General features: G+C 51.5%; 7 protein-coding genes across 7 annotated transcripts; 4 read left to right on the top strand and 3 right to left on the bottom strand.

The window, feature by feature from the left end:
• Nucleotides 1-1,643: 1,643 nt before the first annotated feature.
• Nucleotides 1,644-3,185, top strand: N7468_003207 (NADP-specific glutamate dehydrogenase; the record flags this gene model as incomplete). The annotated part of the gene is made up of 3 exons (XM_058472504.1): nt 1,644-1,695; nt 1,854-1,984; nt 2,067-3,185. The coding sequence occupies 3 exons, from the start codon at nt 1,644-1,646 to the stop codon at nt 3,183-3,185; spliced, it is 1,302 nt and encodes a 433-aa protein (XP_058331507.1).
• Nucleotides 3,186-4,879: 1,694 nt separating this feature from the next.
• Nucleotides 4,880-6,182, bottom strand: N7468_003208 (SDR family NAD(P)-dependent oxidoreductase; the record flags this gene model as incomplete). Its single annotated transcript, XM_058472505.1, has 8 exons — nt 4,880-5,168; nt 5,250-5,289; nt 5,339-5,379; nt 5,438-5,549; nt 5,599-5,624; nt 5,697-5,736; nt 5,789-5,931; nt 5,983-6,182. The coding sequence occupies 8 exons, from the start codon at nt 6,180-6,182 to the stop codon at nt 4,880-4,882; spliced, it is 891 nt and encodes a 296-aa protein (XP_058331508.1).
• Nucleotides 6,183-6,755: 573 nt separating this feature from the next.
• Nucleotides 6,756-8,031, bottom strand: N7468_003209 (uncharacterized protein; the record flags this gene model as incomplete). Its single annotated transcript, XM_058472506.1, has 2 exons — nt 6,756-6,872; nt 6,928-8,031. 2 exons carry the CDS (start codon nt 8,029-8,031, stop codon nt 6,756-6,758), a joined length of 1,221 nt encoding a protein of 406 aa, XP_058331509.1.
• A 663-nt stretch (nt 8,032-8,694) lies between these two features.
• nut1 (putative RNA polymerase II mediator complex subunit Nut1) lies at nt 8,695-11,996 on the top strand (the record flags this gene model as incomplete). The annotated part of the gene is made up of 4 exons (XM_058472507.1): nt 8,695-9,307; nt 9,399-9,649; nt 9,719-10,820; nt 10,876-11,996. 4 exons carry the CDS (start codon nt 8,695-8,697, stop codon nt 11,994-11,996), a joined length of 3,087 nt encoding a protein of 1,028 aa, XP_058331510.1.
• A 1,006-nt stretch (nt 11,997-13,002) lies between these two features.
• N7468_003211 (uncharacterized protein) lies at nt 13,003-13,239 on the top strand (the record flags this gene model as incomplete). Its single annotated transcript, XM_058472508.1, has 1 exon — nt 13,003-13,239. The coding sequence occupies one exon, from the start codon at nt 13,003-13,005 to the stop codon at nt 13,237-13,239; it is 237 nt and encodes a 78-aa protein (XP_058331511.1).
• Nucleotides 13,240-18,235: 4,996 nt separating this feature from the next.
• N7468_003212 (uncharacterized protein) lies at nt 18,236-18,586 on the bottom strand (the record flags this gene model as incomplete). Its single annotated transcript, XM_058472509.1, has 1 exon — nt 18,236-18,586. The coding sequence occupies one exon, from the start codon at nt 18,584-18,586 to the stop codon at nt 18,236-18,238; it is 351 nt and encodes a 116-aa protein (XP_058331512.1).
• Nucleotides 18,587-22,921: 4,335 nt separating this feature from the next.
• N7468_003213 (guanine nucleotide exchange factor) lies at nt 22,922-26,398 on the top strand (the record flags this gene model as incomplete). The annotated part of the gene is made up of 5 exons (XM_058472510.1): nt 22,922-23,446; nt 23,505-24,119; nt 24,176-24,349; nt 24,418-24,429; nt 24,491-26,398. 5 exons carry the CDS (start codon nt 22,922-22,924, stop codon nt 26,396-26,398), a joined length of 3,234 nt encoding a protein of 1,077 aa, XP_058331513.1.
• Nucleotides 26,399-26,819: the final 421 nt, after the last annotated feature.

Here is a 26,819-nt window from a genome sequence, read left to right on the forward strand (position 1 = left end):
GGCAATGATGAAACAATAATCATGGCAATTGCCATGTCGATCCCCAACTGTGAATCACCATCGCCTTACTGGAAAGTCCTTACTCGCATTCGAAGTCCGAGAGGGGCCGTCGCGCATTTACGGTCCGGACTACGTCGTTCGCGGCGTCGGAGGAGCAAAGTCTCATTTTTGGTGTTTGATCGACAATGAGGGGCGTTTGCAGCACCGAGGTACGGGCAAGAGTATATACGAAGTCATGCGTAGCGCCACTCAAAGATTAGAAAAGCAGTGGCAAGGTGCATTGAACGCCGTTGCCGCCAATATTCAGGGCCACTAAGAAAGCACCTCCTAGGATTAACCTCGTACTTGGCATCATAAGACGATGGGGCTCATGGGGCGGCCCCTAGCACCGGATTCGCGGGGTTAACAGAATGACAAAGCCTGAGCAGCGTTAAGCGCCGTGACGTCGGTTAAGAAGTTTGATTCGGGACTTTTAATGCCATGGTAGCATGACATGGTAGTACAGCCTTCAAATGTCGGACTTGACCTCGGACATTACTATGGCGTACGGAGTGCCTCGCTAGCTGTAGCACCTACAAGAAAAAAAAAGAAAAAAAAAACTGGACCGATCGGCACTACCCCTCCCTCTGGTTGGAGGGGTAAATATTTCAATCGGGCGAGAGTGAGTGCCGAATACGGGACTCGGTGTGGGTAAACGCATAATTTCTTCTTTCTCCGGGCTGGAAATATGGGGAGGGACTGGGGAGAGGGGGAGGCTAGATAGTAAATTCGCAGCCAGTGTGGGTGTTCCTGTGAGTCAAATGGTTTGATGAAAAGAATAGACATCAGATAAGGTGTAGTGGGGCTGGTCGAGTGTTCCGACCATTCTAAAGGCTTCGTCTAGGAATCCTCTGCAATATCCGTCCCTGCTGTCTCTGTCCCTGTTGACCCCCAGGGCTCCACCCAAGTGGCGCTTCGACGCGGTGATTCGCTGTTTGCGGAGGGGTACGCACGTGACCTCAGCCGAAGCGGGCAGTTGGTGGCATGAAGATCTGCTGCCTCGGCGTCTCCGCGTCATCGACAGCTAGAAAGCCATTGGACTTGGTCGAAGCATTAAGGGAAGAATTATGTGCAAAGAGCCCTTCGCGATTCCCGTCTACTCCGCGGGAGACATGCGAGGCCTCGCCAGTCGGAGAGGACCGATCCGTATAGGAAAGACCACTAGGCACGAAATTGAGCCGGGGAACCAAGCCATGACCCTAAGAATTCGAGTGCGGGTCAGTCCTCTGGTGCAGTCGAGGGCTGTGATTTGCCCCAGCAGGTAGCGGCTACCAGAGATAAGCAGCATTCTGTGACCTTAATCCATAAGATAAATCGGCCGGGTGGGGCCCCGAAAGTCGGACGTTTCTACTCTTTCCCGGAGCTGGAGACGTGAAGCTCGTGTTACCTCTTCGAATCACCGGTTCGTAGACGCAGTCTCCCTTCCACGTTATGCCCATCCGACTCCGGCTGGCGTATATAACTCTGCTCCCTCCCCACCCGCTTTTCTCTTTACTTTGTCCTCCATCCCTTCCCCGCTTCAATCTAACCCTTTAATTGATCACAGCGGATCATCTTGAAGCCGGACAGAGAAAAAGAAACTATATTCTCATACTCCCGCCATAATGACTGCCACCAACCTCCCCAGCGAGCCCGAATTCGAGCAGGCCTACAAGGGTATGTTGCAAATTCTGCTGCCAAGTGAAAAGCTAGACAAGCTGCCTCATTGGACTCTGGCATCGTGCATGTCTCGGGTCCCATTGAGCTTGTGATCGGCTCCTCGGCAAGTGGCTTTTTCGGGGAAGAAAATTCAAGCTGACCATTGGGCGTCACAGAGCTCGCTTCGACCCTCGAGAACTCGACTCTCTTCCAGAAGAAGCCTGAGTACCGCAAGGCTCTCCAGGTCGTCTCCGTCCCCGAGCGTGTGATTCAGTTCCGTGTGGTCTGGGAGGACGACAAGGGTCAGGTAAGAATTTCTGCCGATCTCGGCCGGACCAGATCTGGTTCGGTTGCATTGGAGAACAGCCCTATTGATACATCTTTAACAGGTCCAAATCAACCGCGGTTTCCGTGTTCAGTTTAACTCCGCACTCGGTCCTTACAAGGGTGGTCTGCGTTTCCACCCCTCCGTCAACCTTTCCATCCTCAAGTTCCTCGGTTTTGAGCAGATCTTCAAGAATGCCTTGACCGGCCTGAACATGGGTGGTGGTAAGGGTGGTTCCGACTTTGACCCCAAGGGCAAGTCCGACAACGAGATCCGCCGCTTCTGTGTCGCCTTCATGACCGAGCTGTGCAAGCACATTGGTGCGGACACTGACGTTCCCGCTGGTGACATCGGTGTCACTGGTCGTGAGGTTGGCTACATGTTCGGCCAGTACAAGAAGATCCGCAACCAGTGGGAGGGTGTGCTCACTGGTAAGGGAGGCAGCTGGGGTGGTTCGCTGATCCGTCCCGAGGCCACCGGCTACGGTGTCGTCTACTACACCGAACACATGATCAAGCACGCTACTGGCGGCAAGGAGTCCTTCGCCGGCAAGCGCGTTGCCATCTCTGGCTCCGGAAACGTTGCCCAGTACGCCGCTCTGAAGGTCATCGAGCTCGGCGGTTCCGTCATCTCTCTGTCCGACAGCCAGGGTGCTCTCGTCCTCAAGGGCGAGGAGGGCAGCTTCACCCCCGAGGAGATCAACGCCATCGCCGCTATCAAGGTCGAGCGCAAGCAGATCTCCGAGCTCGCCAACACCTCTGCTTTCAGCTCCAAGTTCAAGTACATCCCCGGTGCTCGCCCCTGGACCAACATTGTCGGCCGCATCGACGTTGCCCTGCCCTCCGCTACCCAGAACGAGGTTTCCGGCGAGGAAGCCAAGGCGCTGATTGCCGCTGGGTGCAAGTTCATCGCCGAGGGCTCCAACATGGGTTCCACCCAGGAGGCCATCGACGTCTTCGAGGCTCACCGTGAGGCTAACCCCGGCGCCGCTGCCATCTGGTACGCCCCCGGTAAGGCCGCTAACGCCGGTGGTGTCGCTGTCTCCGGTCTCGAGATGGCCCAGAACTCCGCCCGTGTCAACTGGACCCAGGAGGAGGTTGACAACCGTCTCAAGGGCATCATGGAGGACTGCTTCAAGAACGGTCTTAGCACCGCCAAGGAGTACGCTACCCCCCGCCGGTGATGTTCTTCCGTCCCTGGTGGCTGGTAGCAACATTGCTGGTTTCACCAAGGTTGCTGAGGCCATGAAGGACCACGGTGACTGGTGGTAAATCAGTTTCCCAAACCGAAAACAAAAAAAAAAAAGTTTGATGGATTTATGGCTGTAGTCTCTTGAGGAGACTTGACGCATCTCTTATGTTTATTCTACCAATGTCGAGCGGGTTCTTTTTTTTGTGTTTGTTGGATAGAGGCGCTGGTTTTCCCTTTGCATTTATGATGATATTCCCAATCCGAGCATCTCGTTTTTCGTTTGCTTTGGGGTTTGTCATGGTTATAACGAATTGAAATGAAATCATTCAAAGAGCCACCTTTCAGTAGCCTCGTAGACCGAAGTTCATTTTAAAATCACCATGCTACTGAGGTTTTGAAAATGGAGACTCTGGATATGAGATGAGTGTACTTGATATGGCTATTTACCCATATCCTCAGGATGGAAACCAGACCCGCTCAATTCGTTACAGGTACCTACCATCTCGCAAAGAAATGCCAGTGCTTGATTTCTACCAAGAGAATTCGTGTGAGCTGTCTTCAACTCATTCGAGGCTGGAGAGGCTCTCTGGGAAGAGTTCAACATCGTTGAAGGCCTGCGGAGCTCGCATCGGAGCTCGCATCCTTCCACGACATAGGGTTTTGATCCTGAGTTCATCATTAACCCTAGTTTCTTCATACGTTCCGAACTAGACCTCGAATCAACTGGTTCTACAAGCTGGCAATATATCCTTTCTGACTACTCAGATTTTGGAAATGGCTTCTCGTTGGTGAAAAACTGAACGTGCATATGCATTGGCGACTTGTAACTCGCACGACTGACTGGACTACTCGATACACCACCATGCGGGATGTCTGGCTAGTGGGCCGAGGGTGCATATCACTACCCCCCAAACCCCCCAGTGTGTAATTTCAAGTCCTTCAAGGAAATGAAAATCAACGACAAAAAATTTTTCCAAGAAAAAGCAGAAAGCAAATATAAAGACATCCTTCCGATTTACCAGTCTCACTGGGCCATGAATTTCAGGGTGGAGTAGAACTCGTGGCAGGAAAAAAAAGATCCGACAAGAGTGAGATTTGAACTCACGCGTGCGAACACATATGATTCCTGATAGCAACGAGGGCTAAACAGATTCGAGTCATACCCCTTAACCGCTCGGGCATCTTGCCAGGTTTAGCCAATTTTGCCAATTTAGTGCTCCATGCCTCTGTACTACGATGGTGGAATGCGGTAATTCTTTGTTGCGCCCCTCAGCGCTCGGGAGCAATCCCGACCGTGTCAAAATTTGGTTACACTCGCCATGCAGTACTAGCGATACGAAACTATATACGAATCGATGGTGTTTATGTCTTGTTTCGCGTTTATACTCAGTCGGCTTTTACATAGCGATTACTGGAAAGACTTGAAATCGCGACCGAGCAAGCGGAAATATCTTGTCCGAAGGACTTCGATATAGACAAGCATGGATTCTATGATCTCGAACCAATGGACCAAGTGAAATTGTTAATTTTCTAGATCTATTGTTCGAAGCTCTGAACTGTATTTGAAGATTCCAAGGTCCGCCTTGAGAAAAGGTACCATCGCCCGGTGGGAATGCCTAACGATTTCATACAAGACCTTGGTCCCCGGGCGCGTTAAACGCTATCAATTATTCTGCCCCGATGATCTTAGTCGTAGGTATCCTCGGGCAATCGGATTCCATCATGGATGGACGTGCCCAGCATTCGGCCTCCATCCACTGTGAGGAGTGCGCCGTTCATGTATGCACCGCCCGCGCTGGACAAAAGAATCACCGGAGCGACTATTTCTTCGGGTTTTCCTGGACGACCCGCTGTAGACCGCCGAGCAGCCTTTTCAGCCGGAGGGCTGATGGCGTACTCGTGCTTGCCTGTCGTGGTGCCTGTCATTTCGGAAGGGAAGACGCCGGGGCAGATGGTGTTGACGCGGATTTTCATTCTAGATAAATCCATGATTAGTCGGTCAGGCTTTCAACTATGGATCGAGATTGACAGTTTGCACCTGCCACACGCTACTCACGGATGTAATCGACCGGCAAGGACTTTTGCAAGATGGACAACTGCATGACTGTTAGCGAAAGACTCTGCGGTGGATATTCTGAAACCCACCTGCAGCTTTAGATACGGCGTATGTTACAGAGCCCATGGTCCTGGGTTTTCCGGTCAGAAATCTCGGCACAAGCCTGAAGGATGCTTTGTATTGTGTACCTCTGGGTTCCGAAGGCAGCGATAGATGCAATCACGCATACGTTTGGGTCTTCTGCCTTGCGCAACAGCGGGAGAAGGTTGACCGTGAGGAAGTAGACACCGTTGACATTGACTATGGCTATGTTAGTATGTAGACACCCCGGCAAGGACGGGTCCCATACTTTGGTTGCTTTGGTTGAAGTCTTCTCTGAATGGAGATGGGGGGTTAGAAGGAAACTGTCGGAAGTCAAGGATGGAATAGCGACTCCGCTGGACTTACTCAAGGACGCCATTGGTCAATAGATTCTCGACCTGATCAGCTGCATACAATCAGTCTCATTTACTCGGCTGTTCTTGGCGCTGATAGCTCACGGTCATTGTGGTCACTGGTCCGCGCCCGCCACAGTTTGTTCACACCGGCGCAATTGACGAGGGTATCCAAGCGAGATTCGTGCGTTTTGATAGCATCGGCGATTTTCACGCACCCGTCTTGGGTCTGCACATCGCCTTGGATACTGGTTTCTCCCAGGTCAGAGGAGCCTTTCAACAGCTTCACATTAACTCACGTGTGCACGTTCTCCCCCATTTCTTTGGCAGCGTTGTCCAGGACGTCCTTGCGTCTTCCTGTGATATACACCTTGGCTCCGTTAACAGCAAACCCCTCGGCGATAGCCTTGCCGATTCCAGAACCACCGCCGGTCACCAGGACCACTTTATCCTTGACGGAAAAGAGATCCTGGACTTTGAATGAAGCGTGTTCGGCCATTGTGAATAGTTGACAGAAGGATGTGAATATTGAAAGGTATTTGAAATGATCAGGGGTCCGGAGGTATATCGGGTTCACAGAAACCAGATTGTCCCCGCTGGGTTCCGCGGCAACGACCTTCCCGACAACTGTTTCTCGGCTTCAGTTCAGCGTGTCCGATTGGTTGGAGGGCCCCGCATGATCGCCTCATCCTGACAGCCTATGGTTGACAAGCTTTATAATGGGATACTAGAGACAAGCTTGATTGAGAGGCTATTTCGTAAGTTCAAGGATGTGAAGGCATATGCGAGATGCTGCTGCGACTAAGGATCTTCCTAAAACTGCAAGATCTGTACCAGCCCCTGTCATCCTCCATCAACGAGATCAACTGAGAATGATAGTACAAGGGAAGATTCCCCGAAGATACCGAGGCTCAAATTTGTGTGTGCTGGAAATCCCAGTCTGTAACCCTCTTGACGGGCGGGGTTCCTTTAGAGTAGGATCATTTCTATTCGCTATCAAATGCAATTATCTCTCATCACGTATTTTGACCCCCTCGGCACAATTGAGAGGATAACAGTTGGGCTACCAGGCTCAAGTTCTCCTGCTCGAGTCTTTTGAATCATCAAAAATTTCTCGTTCTAAGCTTGCTTGAACAAAAGCTGCTGCGCCATGAACACTGTTGTATAGCAGCGGTTGCGAAATGTAGTACTGAGCAGTTAGCATGCCATGGGGATCCGAGAGGTTCCGACAGGAAAGAGCTTACCTCGTACGAAGCCGATGAATTCAGACTACAGACAGAGACCGTCCCATTGTACCCGAGAGTTCCATTGTCATTCTGGACCACAAAGGCATTCAAGAGATGACTATAACACTGGTCCGCCGTCTTCCGTGCGTCAGAGGCGAGATCATCCGGGAGATATCCAAGCCGAGCTGCGCGGAACAAGGCGGTCGTGAACATGGCAGACCCGCTAGACTCAATATAATTGCCTTCTCGGTTTGCTTGGTCCATAACTTGCCACCAGCACCCAGTGGTCGAATCAGCTACCGAGATCACGGATTCAGTCAACTGGATAAGCCTAGACAGGAGATACCGTGACATGGACTTCGGAAATGAGGATGAAAGCTCTAGGCCATCCACGAGTGCCATGAAATACCACCCTAAAGATCGGCCCCAGACAATGGGACTACCGCCGGTGACAGGGTTCGCCCAGGATGCACTCTTTGACTCATCGTACCCGTGGACCAGCAGTCCCGTGCCATCGTGACGGCAGTGTGTCCAGAGCAGATCGAGTTGTTGAAGGACATCATCGGGTACAGTGGCATTTGTGGGGTCGAAGTTTGTAGTATAAGACAGGAGGAATGGGATCAAGGAATACATCCCGTCAAGGTAGCTCCAGTTAGGGTAATTGAAATACCAGTAGCCCCCGAGGGCATTCCGACGCTGCAGATTTACAGAATTTCGGAGTGAACGAAGGCTACTTAAGGCATTTCGGGTGTGGTATTCCTCATATTGATAAAGCAACCCATTGGCAGTGGATAGGCGGTCGAGAGGGTAGCTGGCGTCTTGCGTAGAATTTAGGAGATAAGGGGTAATGGCATCTGTACTGGATTGGAGGTATTTCTCCCAATCACTTTCCGCGCAGACTGCTTCAGGCGTATGATAGTAGTCGATCAAACGGATGAGGGAAGACTGGAAGAATCCAACTTGAAGATATGTGGATGCTGACGGAGCTTCCCTTTTTTGAACAGTGGCCTGAGCGCGAGAGATGATGCTATCCGCCATTCGGGCAGAAAAAGGCCGGTTGCAAGCTAGGGCATCTTGCGCATAAAGGAAGACCAAAGCCCAGTACATGTATGAAAGAGGCATATTGCGCGATTGGCAGCTTCTGGGGAAGCTCGTCGGGCCCGGTTAGCTGGTCAGCATGTTTCGCGGATCGCTTCCTCTTTCGTGGCGATTCGTGAGTAACATAGAGGGCGCTCGGGTGCACGTGTAGTATATCAGAGACGACTCTTCCCCTCCGATAGAACAGGGAGCATCCCTAACCGTACATGGCAGAAGAAAAGCCATATCTTGAAAGGTGATCTGGTGAACAAGAGCAGCACATATAAAATTCTTGAAGTCGGCGTGCTCCGACGTTACAGACACTCCATCCACCAATAGAATCCTACAACCTGTAGCTAGAGCCGATGGTATCACTTCCACGTAACGAAATGCGTACCGAGTACTTCGTCGACCTCGGGGAGCAAGTTGGCAGTGATACTGCCCTCGGTTTTCATCAGACATGCTTCATACAGCTATGGACGTGCTTATCATGTGACTGGTGACGGTTGTTCGATAGCTTATCACCACGTGATATTCACACGTCCTCCCAATCAACGCGCTCCAACATTCACTAAAAACTTCGCGTCAAAGGCCCGATGACGGGTGCCATCCGGTCTATAAATACCCTTCAGATGGTCTCTCTACTCCTTGTACAAGACTTGTCTCAAATTGATCAGTCCTGATTGTTATGCACCTGAGACCCTCAACATGTTGCCGCCTGCCGTGGCATCTCCGGAGTCTCTCCACAACTGGAGCGTCTTTGTCAAACAATGCTTCAAACATCGCTTAGGAGTCGACGAGTTCCGGAAGCTCTCGAAGCGCATGTTCATCCGTAACCCAATCAAGGGGGATTATGTTATCGACCAGCTTCTTGAAGTTCGCGCCAGCTACAACTTCCCTTGGGACCCTCTGCTCCCCGCCTATGCCGACTGCTTGTGCAAATCTGGACACGCCAAAACATCCACGACCTTGTCCAGGGTACTCAGCCAGTCGACCATCAAGGGTGTAGATGAGAACCGCAAAAACAAATACCCTACGCTCATGACTGACATCAAAGTCATCAACGATGCTATTCTTTCCATCTCTGCTGGGATCATCCCCAAGTCTCTCCTTGAAACCGCCGAGCTTTATGATGCAGCAATCGAATGGTTGAACAGTCTTGTTGCATGGCATACTAATATCCTTCACCAACCTGCGCAGAACGGGGCGCTGCTGAACTCCTCGGATGCAGTTACATTGATCGAGTCGGCTGGAATCTTCCTTGCTGCACTCTCGGGAAGCCCCAAAGGCCTGGAATGGCTCACTGAGGACATCCATAAAGGTATGTTTCCCCTTAGTGCCCGATCTTATTCTGCGTCTTCCTTCTCTCCAATCAAAGTCCAAAGCTGATAGATGTCTGGTTGTTTGATCAGGCTTGAAGGTCAAATTAGGCCGTGCTCTGACGGCCTATCTTCCGCTGTGCTTGGAGATCTCTCTGCCCCTTCGTCATCGACTGGATGCAATTCAAAAGGATTTCAATCTGTTCGGTCAAATACCCTCCAAGGGATTGGATCATTCTACCATTGAAGGCATGAATGTCAACGCCCTTCAATTTGAAGCATCCGTGATGGACAGCCCTATGATCAACACAAGAGCTGGTCTCTATGTGTATCTCAACTCCATGGTAAGAAAAATGCCTCCCAGATATGCCTCTCGGGCCAGGATTTGACGATAAAAGTCTAATTTTCAGTAGCTCGTGGGGCGTCCTCTTGTCGACGATTTGACCCTGATCAACTATCTCAACAACCGATATGAGGGTCATAATGAGACTATCATCATGGAATTAATCACTGCAGCTTTTGACGTTCTGTCCAATGGGGTTTATCGTAGCGAGTCAAACCGAACAATGTTTTTGTTCCGCTCTTTCCTGGTCAACAAACTTCCCGCCTTTTTTGCCGCGCTGACAGCTACCTCCATGGTGCCCCTAAACGTGGAGATGTGTGTGTCTCAAGCTCTCAGCCGTCTCGACCCAAACGCGTTTCCTTCTTTCTCTCAGATGTTTTCCATGCAAGGAAACAGTATCCTATCCGATGCCCGACAGGAATTCTTATTCGCGTGCGCGTCACACCGTTTGATTCCTGAATCTAGCATAGAACGGCTTCTCGGAGAAAATCCCATGCAGACCTTACCTGTCGGTGGACCCTATCAGAAAGATGACCTCGTCATGCAAATCCACAATAACCCCGGGCGGGCTGATCAGTTGATTGGAGAAATCGAGTCTATGGAAGGCAATGCAGGCGCCATAGTTGGTGCGATCACAGAGGTCATGTTCGGTCTCTGCAACTCAAGGGAGACAATCACTCTCAAGAACATCTGCAATGCGCTTTCCCGGCGCCCACAGGCTTTGGATGTTATTTTGCTATTCAGAACTACAAAACAAATCCTACAGCCTCTTTGCGCTCTTTTAGATTCCTGGCGATGGGACGAAGAACAGGGTGAGAATCAGCCTGTCTATGACGAATTTGGAAGTGTTCTCCTTCTTGTCCTTGCTTTTAAATACCGTTACGACTTGAGTCCCTCCGACTTGGGCATTTCAAACAATGACTCGTTTGTACTCAAGCTATTGGATCATGGCTCATGTAGCCAGAAGTTGGTTGAGCTCAGCGAAAAGCAGAACAAGGACCTTGGGGTATGGATCGCGGCTTTGTTCAACTCCGAGGGCTTAGGAGAAGAGACCATGTCCGCATGTAGCCCACAGGAATTCTACATGCTGGTTGCGACCCTTTTCGATCAGAGCCTCGGAGCTTGCGAATCGGGACGTTTGGACTTCGAAACCCTCAAAGGAGGCTTTGAATGTAAGTTTGAATTAATATTGAAAGATCTTTCAAATTCAGCTAACAGAGCTATCAGATCTTCTCGAGCCCTTCCTTCTCCCGTCTTTGGTGGTTGCTCTGACATGGCTTGGCAACCATATCTGGGAATCGGAAACCGATCCGACGATTGGACTGAAAACCTTACAGTCCTTAATCAAACCCAGCTCTATCTCCGGCGAGGCACAAGCCATTCACCAAACCGTTCTGAGCATCACCGCCCGCCCACTTGAAGAGCGACTCAAGGACGTGCGCACCAGGAACCAGACCCGCTCGGATATCAAGCCGGCCCTCGACGCGCTGGACCCTTATCTCTCCTTCCGGCGCGTAGGGAGCTGCGTCCGCTCGGAGCTAGAAGCATGGTCCACGCAGAAGGTCAACGGTCTTCCCGGAAGCATCCGGGACACTCTTCAGGCCCTTGTCCTCTGGAGCACCAACTCCGAAATCCACATGGCACCCAGCTCATACTCTCATCGCCAGATTCTGGCGGGTATCCGCCTCCTGGGCTCCACTCGTGTAGCATGCGCGCTCATCGACGAGGTGAAGCAGCAAACCGAAACCGGAAACGGGGACCTGGCTCTAGACATCGCGGCCAGCATGATGTGTGCCCCCATGCCCGAGTCCTTCGCCGTGGATCAAAATATCTGCCACCCGGTCGACTCGAACAAAGAGTCTCTTCCTCGCTGCTCGGTCCTCACTCTGCGGGATGCCCTCGCCATCCAGCATGAGAATGTCCCGAAGCTTTCGGAGAGAGACCCTCTTCGTGCGGCTGCAGTTGTTCGTCTTTGGCGCCGTGTCAGTCTCTTGGCGGCTCCTCCGTCCCAGGTCTCGAATATCGATGTGAGCAACATCATGCAGAACATGGATTACGGTGTGGATAGTCAGGGCCGTATGGACCTGGATACCTCGGCCGCGAATGTTGGTGATTCTGGCGTCGGTAATGACGATCATGATAACATCAACCAAATGTTAGATAATGCCGCTGCCGCTGCTGCTGCTGGCATGGATAATTCGATGGATGCCGGGATGGGACTCGGTCAGGACATGGATCTGGGTGCTGATCCCACGGGTTTGGATGCGATTGATGATGTGCTGAACGCAGCTGATATGGCTGTTGGGAACCCCGAGTTCCTTGATCTCGATATGGAGGGGATGTTTTAGGCTTAATGGGGAGGGGTTCTTATGGTATGCGGAGCATGAAAGGTATCAGGGACGATACTTTATGATGAGACACTTAGTACATTTATTATTATTTCTGTCCAATTCCAATTCTGGTAGGTTATCGTGGAGCCATTACGTGTGGGACACGAGTGTAGACCTTGCAAGACAAGTCGCATGAAGACACCACAAACGGGTAACACATGGGCCATCGCTTCTTAGTGCATCAACACAGTCGCGCTTTAATCGGTTTATCCTGGCTCAGATCAACCATCCTTCAAGCAGATCCAACGTTAGTCACAGTGTCCAAATATCCCAGGGCCTGCGTAAGAGGAACGTACAGATGTTGAGTACTTTATCGAGTTTGCCCGCAAGCCTGGGTACGCCAGAATGAGGAACATCTTTTCAAGGACCCAAGCTGGGGTTGGTAGTATGTTCCCCCGCTCTTGGATTGAAATCGGAGCCGCTGCAGCGATGGAAGAGATAGAGAGAGCCGCCAGGATCGATGTGACCTTCATTGTCGCTTCTATATCACGGTCTATACGAGTAGGTGATCAGTATTGAGAGATTCTCCCCGTTGACGCCAGATAAGTCGCGTCAACGTCTGACTGCAGATAGGATCTACTGTCTTCCGGAAGCTTACCCTCTTAATATCCGAGTTTCCTGTACCAAGACGACAGAGAAGGTGTCCGTGTGGTCAGAGGTCTTTCTTGCTTTGGTTTGCAGCTGGGTCGAAGGGCTATTTGTAAGAAAGAAAATAAAAGATGCCGCGGCGACCAGGTCCCTTCTGTGTTCAACTTCGCCCTCATTCCGCCCTCTGAGACCAAGGGGGCCTGTTTATCTGCGAGGAATCTGAGACGCGTCGGGATCATGCCAATGGGTTGCCCCTTCCGAGCTGCTTGCCACGTGAAGCGGCGGGTTCGCCAGATGGCCTGAGGATCGCAGTATGGCTTATTCGAGTTAATATATCTTCAAATTTCATTTCGTCTATCCGCGCTCTTTCGGTATCATGCGCGCTCATACTTGGGTGGCAGTTTGGGCCAATCACCGTGCGGTTCTTCCGTTAATCGGAAGATGGACCGTGTATATATATACTTCAGGCGGGCACAGTGCCAAAATTCTAAGCGAAATTTTTCCCGACTCGATACAGCGGCGCGGTAGTGGAATAGATAAAGATATTTATCTCACAGTTACATTAATTGACAAGGATTTAGTAAAGCATGAAATAGGACACCCAGACTTGTAGCTCTAGACGTTGAACGCTGGGTCGGTGTTGCGCATTCTCTTAGTTCAGTGATAAGCAAAACATATGTTCCCACTCGTTCTCTCTGAGTTCAAGCTCAAGATATCAGCCTTGCGTGCTTCAGTCCTACAGCTGGTATTCACAGAGGATCATTCTCGCATATTAAAAATTTGAATTTGTGGCCTTGAAGGCTCAAACGTGACACCTTTCACCACGAGAGGCACTTCAAGTATTGGAGCAACCATGGAAATCAGACAGTGGCTGACTGACAGCCCCATATTTGAGTCAAGAGATGGGTTTAGCAATTGTTTCTGTTTCTTACTAGTATCAAAAAAAACGGTCAACGAAGCTCTGCGGTTTCTTACCCTATGATAACCAAGATTCGCGAGCTTTCACAAATAGCAGCGAAAATTCTTCCAAGGCCTAGAACGCAGGCCCTGGAAATGAAACCTGTAATGCCGCACTATTCCAGGAGAGGCTACCTTATCCCCGCAAGAGAGTTCACCGAGACCTCAGAACTAAGACTACGGAGTAGATCGGATAGGAATACCAATCAAACGGATCCAACATCACGTTGGATATGGGGCCACCTCCTCGGCTCTCCATGATCGTAGATCCCACAGCCTCGGGCCGGCCTGTCACCCCAGTTGATCAGTGGGCGAACACAACTGAGCCCAAATATGAGAGGGGGCTAAATTAACTAGGTTGAAACGTAGAACCTTCTTGCAAAAGCGCCGATCAGAGCCAGCTAAGCATACACCTCGTAACTACAGAGCACAGTGACCAGAAGCACGATCGGGATTGGCTGTAGACTATATTCCCGCCTCACTTTTTTTCTTTCCTTCCTTTTTTTCTTTTCTTTTTCTTCTGCCCCGTCCGTCTTTATCATCTGGGCCAGGGAATTATCGTTTGGGACCAGCAGTTCTTCGCACTAGTTTTCGCGCCGCCGCCTGGTACTTGCCGATTCTAGATCTTACTAGAGATCGTGCCTGTATATCGTCATTTAGATGACACCGATGAGCTGGAACCTGCTCCTTCGCGGGCCCGCTCAATGCACACTTCGTATAAGCCAGTAGCAGCCCCGTCGCATTCGATCTATCCACGAGGGACTTGCATAAAAGATTGGGGGCCATGTTCTCAGGAGAATATGGGCGGATACCGGTTTTAGCTCAATTGGGTTCACTTAAGTGGGCGTCATGGGTAAGAAAATTCAGTGTGGTTTGACAGCATAAGCACATCTCTCTTTTCGCTTTTCTCTTCTGTGCTCTTCTTTTTCTTTTTTTTCAAATTCGGGCCTCATGCCGCTTTAATGATATCACTTTTCATGCATTGCTCGCTCGTGCTTGACGAGTCTGTGCCCTCGGTTCTGCAGGAACACGAGGGATGTGCGGGTTCTCCAGAGCACAAAAGTACCGAACTCGATCGCGTCAGGATTCCCAAACTGGACATTGGTCGTCATGCAGGGTTGATCACGGATCAGATAGACATGTTATGGGGATGCTGGGACGGCTCGCAGATCCCAAGGTGGCACGCACACTGGGGAACCCATTGAGCTCTGTAAATTTCTCGATGTTCTCCGTAGGGGAATGAGCAAAGTGATGGTCCGGGTTGGCTACCCCGGCACTAAGCCCGGGCTCTAAACCATTCGGGGTACTAAGTGACCGGAAATCAGGGCCATGGATCCTGCAGGGACCATCGGGTCTATTGTCCATATTGCTTCACCAATGGGAACGCAAACCATGACTCGCGTTTGTCTTTCCTCGCTGCAGTCTCCCAGGATTTCATCACACGTCAGGCCAGCCCTGTCCCGGTGAGACCCAGAGATGATGATCTGACGGCCCAGGTCAGAAAGGATCGGCCGTGACGGGTGGGGGAGACAGCACGTTCTTGTGAATTTTGCTTGGCTAGAGGGGTCAAGGCTCAGCCCCGCTGGTGAGACTTTTCTAATTGGTGGAGGTGCTGACTTTCGAGCTCCGTAGCGACTTGATCGTCGATGTTGGGGCTCCACACAAAGAACAGCATTTGGTTAGAGGATGCTTGAAAACGCCCACTTGAAAAAGCAAGCGTCGCTGGTTGCTCGAACAACCGAGTCAGGAACTCTAAACCAAGTGTTGGGTGGCAAGACGGAATTGAAGAGCCGAGAGAGTGTCTGGATGGGAGGAATGAAGATGCTTGGAAGGCTTTGGAATGGAAGAGAACGTGTCGACTGTCGATACAAACTGCATGGAGTCCCGGTAGCGACCCGACGAGTCGGGCTCAATCCACCTATATTGAAACTACTGCAGTAGTGTACGCAGGGCAGAGCTGCTGGAGTCGCCACCCCCAATGATCATCAAGTCTAGCCCCTGGGTAGTGACGTGAGGGCACCATGAAAGGTTTGAGGGAATCGTGGGCAGATCGTGATCCGTTTCTTCTTTCCCCATCAAATGATGCCGATGTGGATAAGCGCGAAGACGCAGCCTGTACAAAACCTTTGCCGTCACAAACGCGCTCACGGTACCGTCACGTAATTTACATTATCAGCACGTGATAGTAAAATATTACTCACTCCTTCCGGTGGAGCAGGAGAAAGGCTAGAGGAGCTAAAGAGGGTCGCGACCAGACAACTGGAACGACTGAATCATGCCATACGGAGAATTGCCTGAGAGAATGGCTGAGGAAATCGCTTCTAGGAGTTCATATCTTGCTATCAGGGGGGTTCGGATTACGCCGAGCTACGAGATAAGGTACATTGCCTTCGAATCTCCGCGGAGGAGGAGAAGATTGAACGAAAAGAAGCAAAAAGAAGCAAACGAGCATGTCGGCAAGAGAAGCACAGAGCACGTCGGCAAAAGATAACTATAAGAGGAATTGATCTGCCGCAGCAGCTATCATCTTCCGTCCCCAGGGTTCTGAAGGTCCCAAAATCCAAACTTTAAAGGATCACGACACAAGACGTGGAGAAGATGTCAGTGGGGCCAATTATGCACACAGCGCTGAACGGAGCATACATTGGCAGATTGAACCATGGTTTCGTTTTTCTGGCGTCGGCTGATATGCGATACGATCCCCAGCTTCCAGCTTGAGGCGTCCCTGATACGAAGTATTGCGTACTGAACCAATCGTTCCACATGGATCGGCTCCGTGTCATCTCCCGATTTCCACGCTGAGATTCGCACGTTCCACTTCCGCGAGGGAAGAAGTCAAGGTTTGTTTTGTTCATCTTCCCGATGCACCCGAAGGCGGGTTAGCTGACAAGTGAGTCTTTGGTTCAGGGGGAACGCTTCTCCGTCTACTTTCTCGAAGGAGGTTAGTCCATTCTGGTCCCGCATAAGCCCACGAGCACGTGCTGTGAGAAGGAAACAAAGAGGACCGATGCCGCCTTGATCGCGTCAGCCTTGCCCCTTAATCAACCAGGGCCGATCATCGAATGATCCTGGGTGTTCTGGACTCGAGGCCATTCCCGTTGTAGATGCCGGTCGTACGCAGTAAGAACCGGGTGGAAACGTTGGAACTATCAACACTCAAGCAATCGCATGTCGGTCGCCCTGTGCCGCCTGGCCGATTATTCTCTGCCGCGATTCCCCGGATACCCTGATTCCTCCCGGCTAACGGTCGGAGGCGCCATCATACGGGGTGGAAAGGGGTTTCTTTCTTTTCTACGTTCTTTGTTTGATTTGGATAGTGTGCTGCGCTTGGGTTGTAAGGGCAGCTGGGCTGGGGGCACTCTGGTGGAACTATGATCACATCGTACATCTGGCTACCGCTCCATGATCCTGGGTCTACCAAGGATCCCGAATCTTTATGACAGGAGCCCGAAGCCACAGTCCAGATTTCCTTCCTTTCTTTGTTTTGGGATCCCCCGGAAGCCCTTCCGCTGCTTACCCCTAAGCCGGATTCAGATCACTAGCAGCGAAAGACGCGCCAAAAACGCAATTTTGAGGCGACTCTGCGATGCAAGAACCCGTGAACAATTACTCAATAGGCCCGAAAGACGCCGATGGAGATCACCCAGTCCCAGGAAGTAAAAAATACAGTGCCTAGAGGCGTTAGCCTGGAGGGGGGGGGGGGGGTTTGCAAACAGCCTGAGGAAGCCCCTCAAAAGCTGGGGATAATACGCTGGGAGGATTAGTGGAGAAAGCCGATGTTGATTTGGTCCCTCCTGCACTAGCGGCGCCGGGAGCTCGGATTAGGAACAGGGGGCTTATGCATCTCTATTCCTTCGCGCCAAAGGTACCGGCCAGACCGTCGTGTAGGAACGTGGTGGCCAATCTGATCGTGGACCAGCCTGCGCCTACTTGTTAGCGTCTCCTCTTGATTATTCGCGGATGTTGAACCGGATGCATGGATTTTCCGAAAGTTCGCACCATGATCTTGGCTTGCGTCTTGGATCGAGTGGGCAGTTTTACCCTCTTCATGATACAAGATCGTCTCCATCGTTCGGCGTTAGTCCGTACCATTATGGATCCCGTTATACGTACGCATGATATTTCGTACTAGTACGGAGTACTGTGCGCCTGTATGTATCAGTAATAGACAATGTATTGAATACGGTATACGCATTCTCATTGGTCAAGCCTGGGGACCGCCCAGTTCGTTGTATCGCATTGCCCTCCCTGGTCGATACACCTTTTGGCTGGATGACTTCGACATTTTCCGCAGTGTGTGGTTGTCTGATCGAAACAATATGACCCGGGCAAGTCCCGGTACCAGCATTGTGGTTTGTTTCTGCCTTGCCGGATACTATTGTCAGTTTCTCCAATGATCGACCTTGGTTCTGTGGGTCGAGCTTCCAAAAATTGAATCGCAAAACGGCGCTCCTCAACGGAGTCTAGTCCGAGAGCACCTTTTAGCGCATGAGGGCAGTTGCCATTATTAGCCGACGTCTCAGAAGGCTGCATCTTGGTACGCAGGAATGAGAAGAGGGCGGAGTATGGTCTAGAAAGGCCTTTAAACTCGCCTCCGACATCTCAGCCTTCCATCCGGACCCAATCTAGGCCTCCCAGAATCCAGAGACCAATTAATGCTTTGTATGAAAGACCGTATGTAACAATGAAAGGCGGTGAACCCCCCCGAAGCCCGTGTAACAGAGATCGTGGTGGCGTAGCTGGGGCTCGCAGGGTAGGAACGAGGGCGAGCAAGCCATTCTCACGTTCAAGTTCGACATGTCGATGACGATGGCGGTGTAGTTGCACACGTTCGGAAGTGATAGTTTGAATGCTATTGATGACCAAACCGAAATTTCCAGGTTTTCGTGCAAATGCAGGTACAATTCTGAACTTGACTTATAGTGCAGCAGATTTCCAAGGTCGGATTTCTCAGCCTCAATTGAGTAACGCTGAGCAACGTCGGTCCTTGGGGGAAGATCCATGGTTCATAAAAGTGCGGAACTGAGCCCAGACACTTGCACAGCATGATGGTTGGCCGCGGATGGTTCGTTGCCTGGTCCCCTCAGGCTGGAATCTATCCGGTGACGTTGAGAACATGGTCTTGAAACTTCATGCGAAACGCACATGGACAACGTCGAAGATCGGTCAATTTGACTGATGAGGATAATATCAAAGGATTTGCTTCGTTTTTCAACCTGAAGAACAGTGTTGATCAAGATTGCGTTGTTGGTCTTTGTTTTCAGGAAGCTACGGACAATTTCAATTTCGCGTTACACGTCCCTTGCTAACAGACATTACCACGACGCGAGGCTTGACGACAAGTCTGGGAAAGGCCCATGGAGATCTGACTCATGGAACGATGTAACCTCTCTAGCAAGAGTAGCAATGACTCGAATGGCGCTTTAGGTTCTTATCAAAGGAGCTTAAGGCCCAATCCTACCAGTCGCGTGTCGAGATAACCTCGGGAGTGACAATCAGGACATTGGTCTAGCCTTGCCTGCTTGTGATCATCACCTAGACCCCGGGAGGAAGACCATCTATCACGCAATGGTAGTACATTGAACGTCTATTGGGCAGGGGAAAGAAAGCGACCAACTTTGCCCTGCACGACTCACGAATACGGTGGCCGTGAGCAGGCAAGAAGCAGTGCAGTCTGGGTCAAGTTAGACAAGCTTTCCAACCAGGCCATCATGACCGCAGCTGAAATCCCATGAATGAGCCCTCGGGAGCATTTTACAAGGCCTTCCTCGCCAAGACCCATTGCCAGAGGGTCCCCCTCGACGCATGTAGTAAGCGGTGCCTGAGCCCTCTCTCTGCCTGCCATTTTTGTACACAGATAGGCAAGGAGAATAAGCACCATCAGGTTAATCCCTCATACTGGCGAGGGGAATAAAAAGCTCCGAACCCCACTTGATCAGCCGTAGTTAAGGCGCGGGAAACAAATGCCCAGAACTTCTGACCCACAGCTTGGGCATCAGTCATTTTGAAGGTCTTTTTTGCTCACCGAGGACGCGTTGCGCTATCTCCAGAAAGCGAGCAGTGGACTACGCGAGTCAAGTCAACTCGTGTGGGGAGTAATCAATGTGACGGCAATGCCGCCAAATGCGCCGTAAGCTAAGCAAACCAGACTCCTGAGACAACACATCCGATAGACTTGCGGGAAAGCCCGTCTGCGTGTCACTTGCATCTCGCATTGTACAACGTGCAACTTATATTGTGCTTGATTTCTTGTCCCCATGCAACCACGTAGACAATGCAAAAAAGGACGATGCATTTCCATGCCAATGTACGTTATAGATTGGCTCTGCTGTAGGGCCAACTTTAGCCTAGCGGGGGGGAAGGGGAGGGGGCCCGATCTAGAGGGCGATCGGATTATACCACGGACTGAGCCACCAACCGCTGATGCCGGAAGGGTTGTTTTAGGATGCGGAGATGGTCCTCTTTCGAGGCGAAAGATGTAGATCCCACTCTTACTAAAGGACCCAAGGGTCCCCGGGGTGTCGAGCAATATCTCGCCATGCGTCGAGATTGTGATAATGTGGGAGCGGCTTGCAGGGTCTTGCGACTAAACACCCCTATTGGCCGCCCCGCGACCAGTCGACACCAGTCGGAGTTTTATTTGGCGCTGACAGGCCTTGTTTGTAAGCAAGCGACATGTGACTGGCGGGGAATGCGACTGCTGCACCAAGCCAGTTGCGTGTGAAAATTTTTATATCGACTGGAAACTGCAGCAATGTGCGCGGGGAGGGGTTGGCAAACGGGGAGACCGGCTGGTGCGAGCACCCTCTAGCTAAGGCCTCCAACGTCAATGGTCCACCCCCAAGAGTACGAATAGAAAAGCCCTACGCGTGTTTCCTACTCCACTTCACCTCACAAAGTAGCATGGAGACGGGAGTTGAAGTTCGGGCCATCGTGAGATACATGCCGCCGTGAAGGGCCTAGTCAGTTTCGGGGGGGGGCAGTTGAGACTCGAGGGAAATCCCGGAGAGACCGGGAGTCCATAACGACCCCACGGAAAAGAGGCATAAAGAAAGGCCTCAATACACTATTTTGCATAATCCCCCCATTCGTTGATCACGAATCGTCCGGTCTGGAGCTCCGAGGTCGACACAAGCCACATCCTGGTCCGCACGCGACCCATCCAACTGCTCCAACGCCACCGGCGGACGTCAAAAGCGGATTCGAGTAAGACACCAGACTGTCTGGACTCGACTCCGGACCCGAGACCAGAATCGAGCCCGAATTGGTTTGGAATCGAGTCTTAGACCAAGCGGGTCCACGTCAAAAATCTTTCCTTTGATGGCTGCACTGCTATGAGCTACTATCTAATGCACGAGGCAGTTGGCCCTGCAATAACCCGTTCCCGATGTTGATACAGTCGCGGTGGATCGAGCGCGAACCTGCTTTAAAGCCTGTCATTGACGGTTTCCCTCTCAACAGCCCCACGCGGGCCCAGAAAACAAAGAACGCGTTCGGGAGTACGGAGTAGATATTCCTGATAGAAACAGATGAATGACGATCCTCCACTGCAATGGCATTCCAAATAGCAAGAGAGTCGATAAGCCAACATCACAAAGCTGTTTGCACCTTGTGGTAATTGGTAATTCTCCGATGTGACCAAGGTAGATTTTTTGGTGGCTGTCACGGCGCTGGGCAATGTCGATCGTGGAGTTTGACGGCGAGTCTCGCCACAGAGCAGTTCAAGTTCGGGGGGGGGGGCGTGTTAGGTACTGCGGGTTGCGGCACACACAGGCCAGTGGATTTTCCACGACATGGTCCGCTATTAACCAACATTTTCGTGAAATCTGGAGGTCTAATTGGTGCGGACCCACGGGAAGGTGTGGGTGGGGACTGTGATTATTTTCTATTTTCTCTGTTTTCTATTTTTTATTTTCTCGGGATTTCAGTAGGAAAATGAATTTCGACTGGTGGATTGAGGGGCTTTTATTTAGCGTGAAAAGGGAAGGACGAAAAAAAAGGGCCTCGAACGGGAGAGTGGGTACCATGCAAGGCGTACGTACTGTATTAAGCTACTCGTATGAAGAAAAGGGCTCGCCTCTCTACCAGCACAGATTGTCCCATGAACCCCCGTACTTTGGCCTATTGATTTTAATTTCCTTCAGGGGCATAAGTATCCGGAGAAGCACGCACAATTGGGACAGCTCCGCTTGGGGAGGCGCGACGGATAAAGTATGAGGTCCGAACTCCACTGAATTAGAATATTAGGTATTAATCTATTTTCTAAGGTTTTCGACGTTATTAATATATGGGAGGGGCCAACTGGTAAGGGGAAAAAACAAAAAAAAAAAAAACAAAAAAAACAAAAAACACCCCCTAAACAAAAGATAGAAGATGGCCGAAAAGCCCTAGTTAGGCAGTTGGTACAGACAGTACCGGGGGGCAATCGGTATTGGGCGGTACGCACAGCGATCTGCTGTGTATTTGGGCGTCACAAGAGCTCCTGGCCAGCGCGCCGTATGGATCCATACGCAGCGCATACGGGTACACGGGGTGGGTCATGGATCGTCCCGATCGAGCCCCAGAAAGAATCAACCAGCTCTTAATTAAACCGTCTCGCCCTCCTTTCGTTCACCTCCAGTTGTGCCGTTTTCTGGTCTTCGTCTCTCCTTTGGCTTTTGACTTTTAGCTGTTCACGTTGTTGGGAGTCATTGCCGCCGGTGGCAATATAACATTCGTTCATCCCTTGAGCTTTACTCAACCCCCCCCCCCCCCTCCCTCCTTGCGTGGGATCCGTCTACCATAGGGGGTATCTGACTTTCACCCTGTCAGTTTTCTGGTTGAGCACTGTCCTTGCTGCGCACAGGGCTAGACCCCAAAGATTCTGTATACTTCATTCGCATTGACTTGCGACTCGTCAATTCCTCCGGCTGGGTCCATGCTCCGGATTTTCTAGTGCAGCAACTCTGTTCCTGTTTATAGTTTTTGCTTGTTATTGTTTAGAAAAGGGTGTGTACTTGTCTCATCCCCCTCCTTCCTTGCCCCAGCATTCTTGTTGCACAATTGGTACGACACGGCCTTGGTTGGGTGCATTCCAATACGACCGTCTCTTTCCTCTTCATTCGACTCCATTAGCTCTCCGCGCCTTTGGCTGGAATGTCCTTTACCATTAACACTTGATTGCTCCTAGGCTCATACTTCCCCAGCCATCTGGCGATCTGACCCTGGCCCCGCGGTCATCCCTACTCTTACGTCGCCACTCACCTCATCGAACGATGTCCACTGCATTTACCGCTGTCTGAACGCCCTGGTCTACGGCTCACCAACGGTCTTTCAACATCTTACCGACAGCTATTCCAATGAAGCCGATCATCTCGCCGTTAAATATCGCCAAGTCGAACTACAATATATCTGCGGTGACGACATTCGACCCGAAGTCGACCACCTCCCGTTATTACTCGAACCCCGGCCGGTCTGAAACCACGCCGCCGATGACGCCGCACACTACAGACACCATAATGGAACAACCAGAACTGGAACCTGCGGACGAACCTCCGCGCGCCGTCTTCCATAATTATCTCCGAGCGTTCTATCCATTCCACCCCGCCGGCGACGTCTCGCCCTCGACCGTCACTCTTCCTCTGGATCAGGGAGATATCATCTTGGTCCACTCTGTTCACACCAATGGCTGGGCCGACGGTACACTATTAGATTCTGGGAATCGGGGCTGGCTACCAACCAACTACTGTGAAGCTTATGATCAATTACCTATGCGTCCTCTCTTGAAAGCATTGACTGATTTCTGGGATATCATTCGCGGAGGATGTGGTTCATCATTAAAAGATTTCGGCAATCAGGATCTCATGCGAGGTCCAATTGCTGGTGTACGTTTTCCTCCTGGAAAAATCAGAATGCTTGACTCGCGAAGCCCCGCTGGTTAAGAGGTACGATGGACTTCGGAGGATCCGAAAGGCCCTGCTTTCGGACTTGTCTTCACTGGTGAAGGCTGCCAAGCGATTTCAAGAAGTTGCTAACGGCGGTAATCCCGCTGAAGACGAGGTCGAGTCTATCCTAGATGAGATGCTGCTCAAGGCCTTTAAGATTGTCACCCGTGGTGTCCGTTTCCTTGATGTCTGGAATGAAGAGGTGGGATTGAGCCGCACGATTGCCGAACTTGAAGCTGCTGGTGGTGGAGTTGGGGCACACAAGTTGCCGCCCACGCCTTCGTCCGAGACCTTCAACGACGCAGACAGCATGGCGATTGATCAGGTGACCGAGCGCAATGAATCTCAACAAACCACTCGCGGCCGTTTGGATACTAGCCGCCTATCGGATCACCCACCCCGACCTATCTCGGTCACGACTAAGAGAATTTCAGTGTCTCACCGCGTTTCTTACTCCGGTCCTTCGGCTGCCATCCGTACCCAGAACCTTGCATCAGAGCGCTTCAGGGACGACCTACGATGCCTTCCTCGGCGTCCTGGGATCTTTCATTGGCCTGCACATGCAGTCTCGCTCCTCAACCGAGCTGGTCGTGACTACTCAGCAAGCTGTCCAGTCTTGTCGGGCCTTGCTGAGATGTCGTTGAGACGGTCTGCGAACATGCTACCCAGCGCAACACCTTTCTTGAACAGACTCGGGATGTCATGTGTGACAAGCTCGACGAGTTGGTTCATGCTGCCCGCGATGTGTTTCGTCCGGCTCACCTGCAGGACGACGACCTGGTCTTCATGCCTGACGGGGGAAGCGCCTGGTTGATGCTGCAACGGACTGTGTCCGCGCCGCTGGTAACTGCCTGGCGAAGGCTCGGCTGGTGCTGGAGCAGATTGGAGACATCGAACTGACTCCAGTTCAGGAGGATGAAGCGGTAGAGCCGGCTAGCACTGCTCCTTGTATCGTCACTTCTGAGGTTGAAACACCTGAGCAAGAAGAGAAACCTCAAGAGCTGTCATTGCGCCTGCCTCCACCCCCCCCTCACTATTCCAAACACAACTTACTCCCCCTCTACCCCTGGCCTCACCGACGCCTCTACTCCTGCCTCTTTCCAATCCCACATTCCGTCTACCGCCACATCTGCTATCTCTTCTCTCCCCAATTCCGCAGTCCTTCCTACACACCTAGAGCAGATGTCTTCTTTCTCTTCTTACGACAGCAACTACCATGAAAGCCAATCCAAGTCGGACGTCAGTGAGTCTTTCGGCCGAGGTGTCACAAGCACGGGTAGCAGCTTCACCTACAACCACACTCGTGATTCCGAGATGAGCGGTGTTTCTCAAACCTCCACTCGCGCCACCTCTCCTGACATTGGCAACAGCTTCCATGCACCGTCCCTCAAGGAGAGCTTGAGTTACTCGACTCTGGCCGAGGAGAATGAGGAGACCGAAGCCAACATCCTGGAAAAGACTTACGCTCATGAGCTTATCTACAAGGAGGGTCATGTCATGGGCGGCAGCTTGCGCGCGTTGATTGAGAAGCTCACCGCTCACCAGTCAACCCCTGATGCTCTGTTCGTCTCCACCTTCTATCTTACCTTCCGCCTCTTTGCGTCTCCTCTGGAATTTGCCCAGGCCCTCGCCGAGCGCTTTGAATATGTGGGGGACACCCCTCATGCTGCAGGCCCGGTGCGCCTGCGTGTGTACAACATCTTCAAGGGCTGGCTCGAGTCCCATTGGCGACACGACAGAGACAACACCGCGTTGGACTTCATTGTCGAGTTTGCCAAGGGCAAGCTGTCAGCCACCCTGCCCACCCCCGGCAAACGCCTGCTTGATCTAGCTGAGAAGGTCTCTGCAGTTGGTGGACCTCTGGTACCTCGTCTGGTGTCATCCATGGGCAAGACCAACACATCCATCGCTCAATACGTTCACCCCGATACCCCTCTCCCTGCTCCCATCCTCGGAAAGAAGGAGTTGAACTTGTTGAAGCAGTGGAAGAACGGTGAAGCGTCCATCACCATCTTGGACTTTGATCCTTTGGAGTTGGCCCGGCAATTGACGATTAAGGAGTCCCGCATCTTCTGCTCCATCCTCCCCGAGGAGCTCCTCGATACCGAATGGACTCGCAAGTCAGGATCACTGGCAGTGAACGTCCGCGCTATGTCGACCTTGTCGACTGACCTAGCACACCTGGTCGCGGATTCCATCCTGTGTCTCGAGGAGCCCAAGCGCCGTGCACAAACCATCAAGCACTGGGTCAAGATCGCCAACAAGTGTTTGGAGCTGAACAACTACGACTCTCTCATGGCGATCATCTGCTCGCTGAATCTGTCCATGATCTCTCGGCTTAAGCGGACCTGGGACATCGTCTCCCAGAAGACCAAGATTGCTCTGGAGCAACTCCGCGGCATTGTCGATGTTTCCCGCAACTACGCGGTCCTGCGACAACGTCTTCAGAACCACGTTCCTCCTTGTCTCCCATTTGTCGGCACCTACCTGACCGATCTCACCTTTGTGGACCATGGCAACCAGTCTCTCCGCACTCTGCCTACGGAAGACGGCGAAATGGCCGTCATCAATTTCGACAAACACATGAAGACGGCGAGGATCATCAGCGAGCTCCAGCGCTTCCAGATCCCCTACCGTTTGACCGAGGTGCCCGAACTGCAGACCTGGATGCAAAATGAACTGGTTCGTGTTCGCTCTAATGGCGAGCTGACCGCGCAGACCTTCTATCGTCGATCTCTCGTTCTCGAGCCTCGCGAGGCCTGCCGCAGCGGCGGCAACTTGAATGCCGAATCCAACCCTCCTCCCTCCATCCTTGACAACGCCAAGGATAAATTCGACTTCCTCTCCCGAACACACCCGTCCAAGCCCAAGTCCGTTCCGACTAATGGCTAACTTTTCGTCTTTCTCTGATCCGTTTTGCCTCCATGTTTTGCCATTGATACCTATTCTATAATGACCTCATGACTTGCGCTATATTTAGTTCTTTTTCTTTTCTTTTCTTTTTTTTTTGGTTTCTTTTTTTACACCAGGCTTGTTGGTGTTATTTCCTCTCCCGACTTTTGACTATGCTGGCTGCGTACCTATTCCCTTCTCAAATCTCTGCATGTTCTGTGAATATTGTTTACTTACCCGGGCGGCGCTCGTGCTCTTTGTTTTGCAGCTCCCACGAGGACTGGCATCGAAAAAGCGGCTATGGAACTGGGTTCAGGTGGGAGAAATCGGAGTTCCAATGGCCTTTCTTTCGTTCTGATCATTTCTTGGGTGGAATTCGGTTGGGAAAAGGGATTATATTGTTACAGGAACTCCTCTCGAC

Source organism: Penicillium chermesinum (genome assembly GCF_028974085.1).
Source record: "Penicillium chermesinum strain IBT 19713 chromosome Unknown utg000003l:1.0-5111272.0:1.0-5115320.0, whole genome shotgun sequence".
Lineage (NCBI taxonomy): Eukaryota > Fungi > Ascomycota > Eurotiomycetes > Eurotiales > Aspergillaceae > Penicillium > Penicillium chermesinum.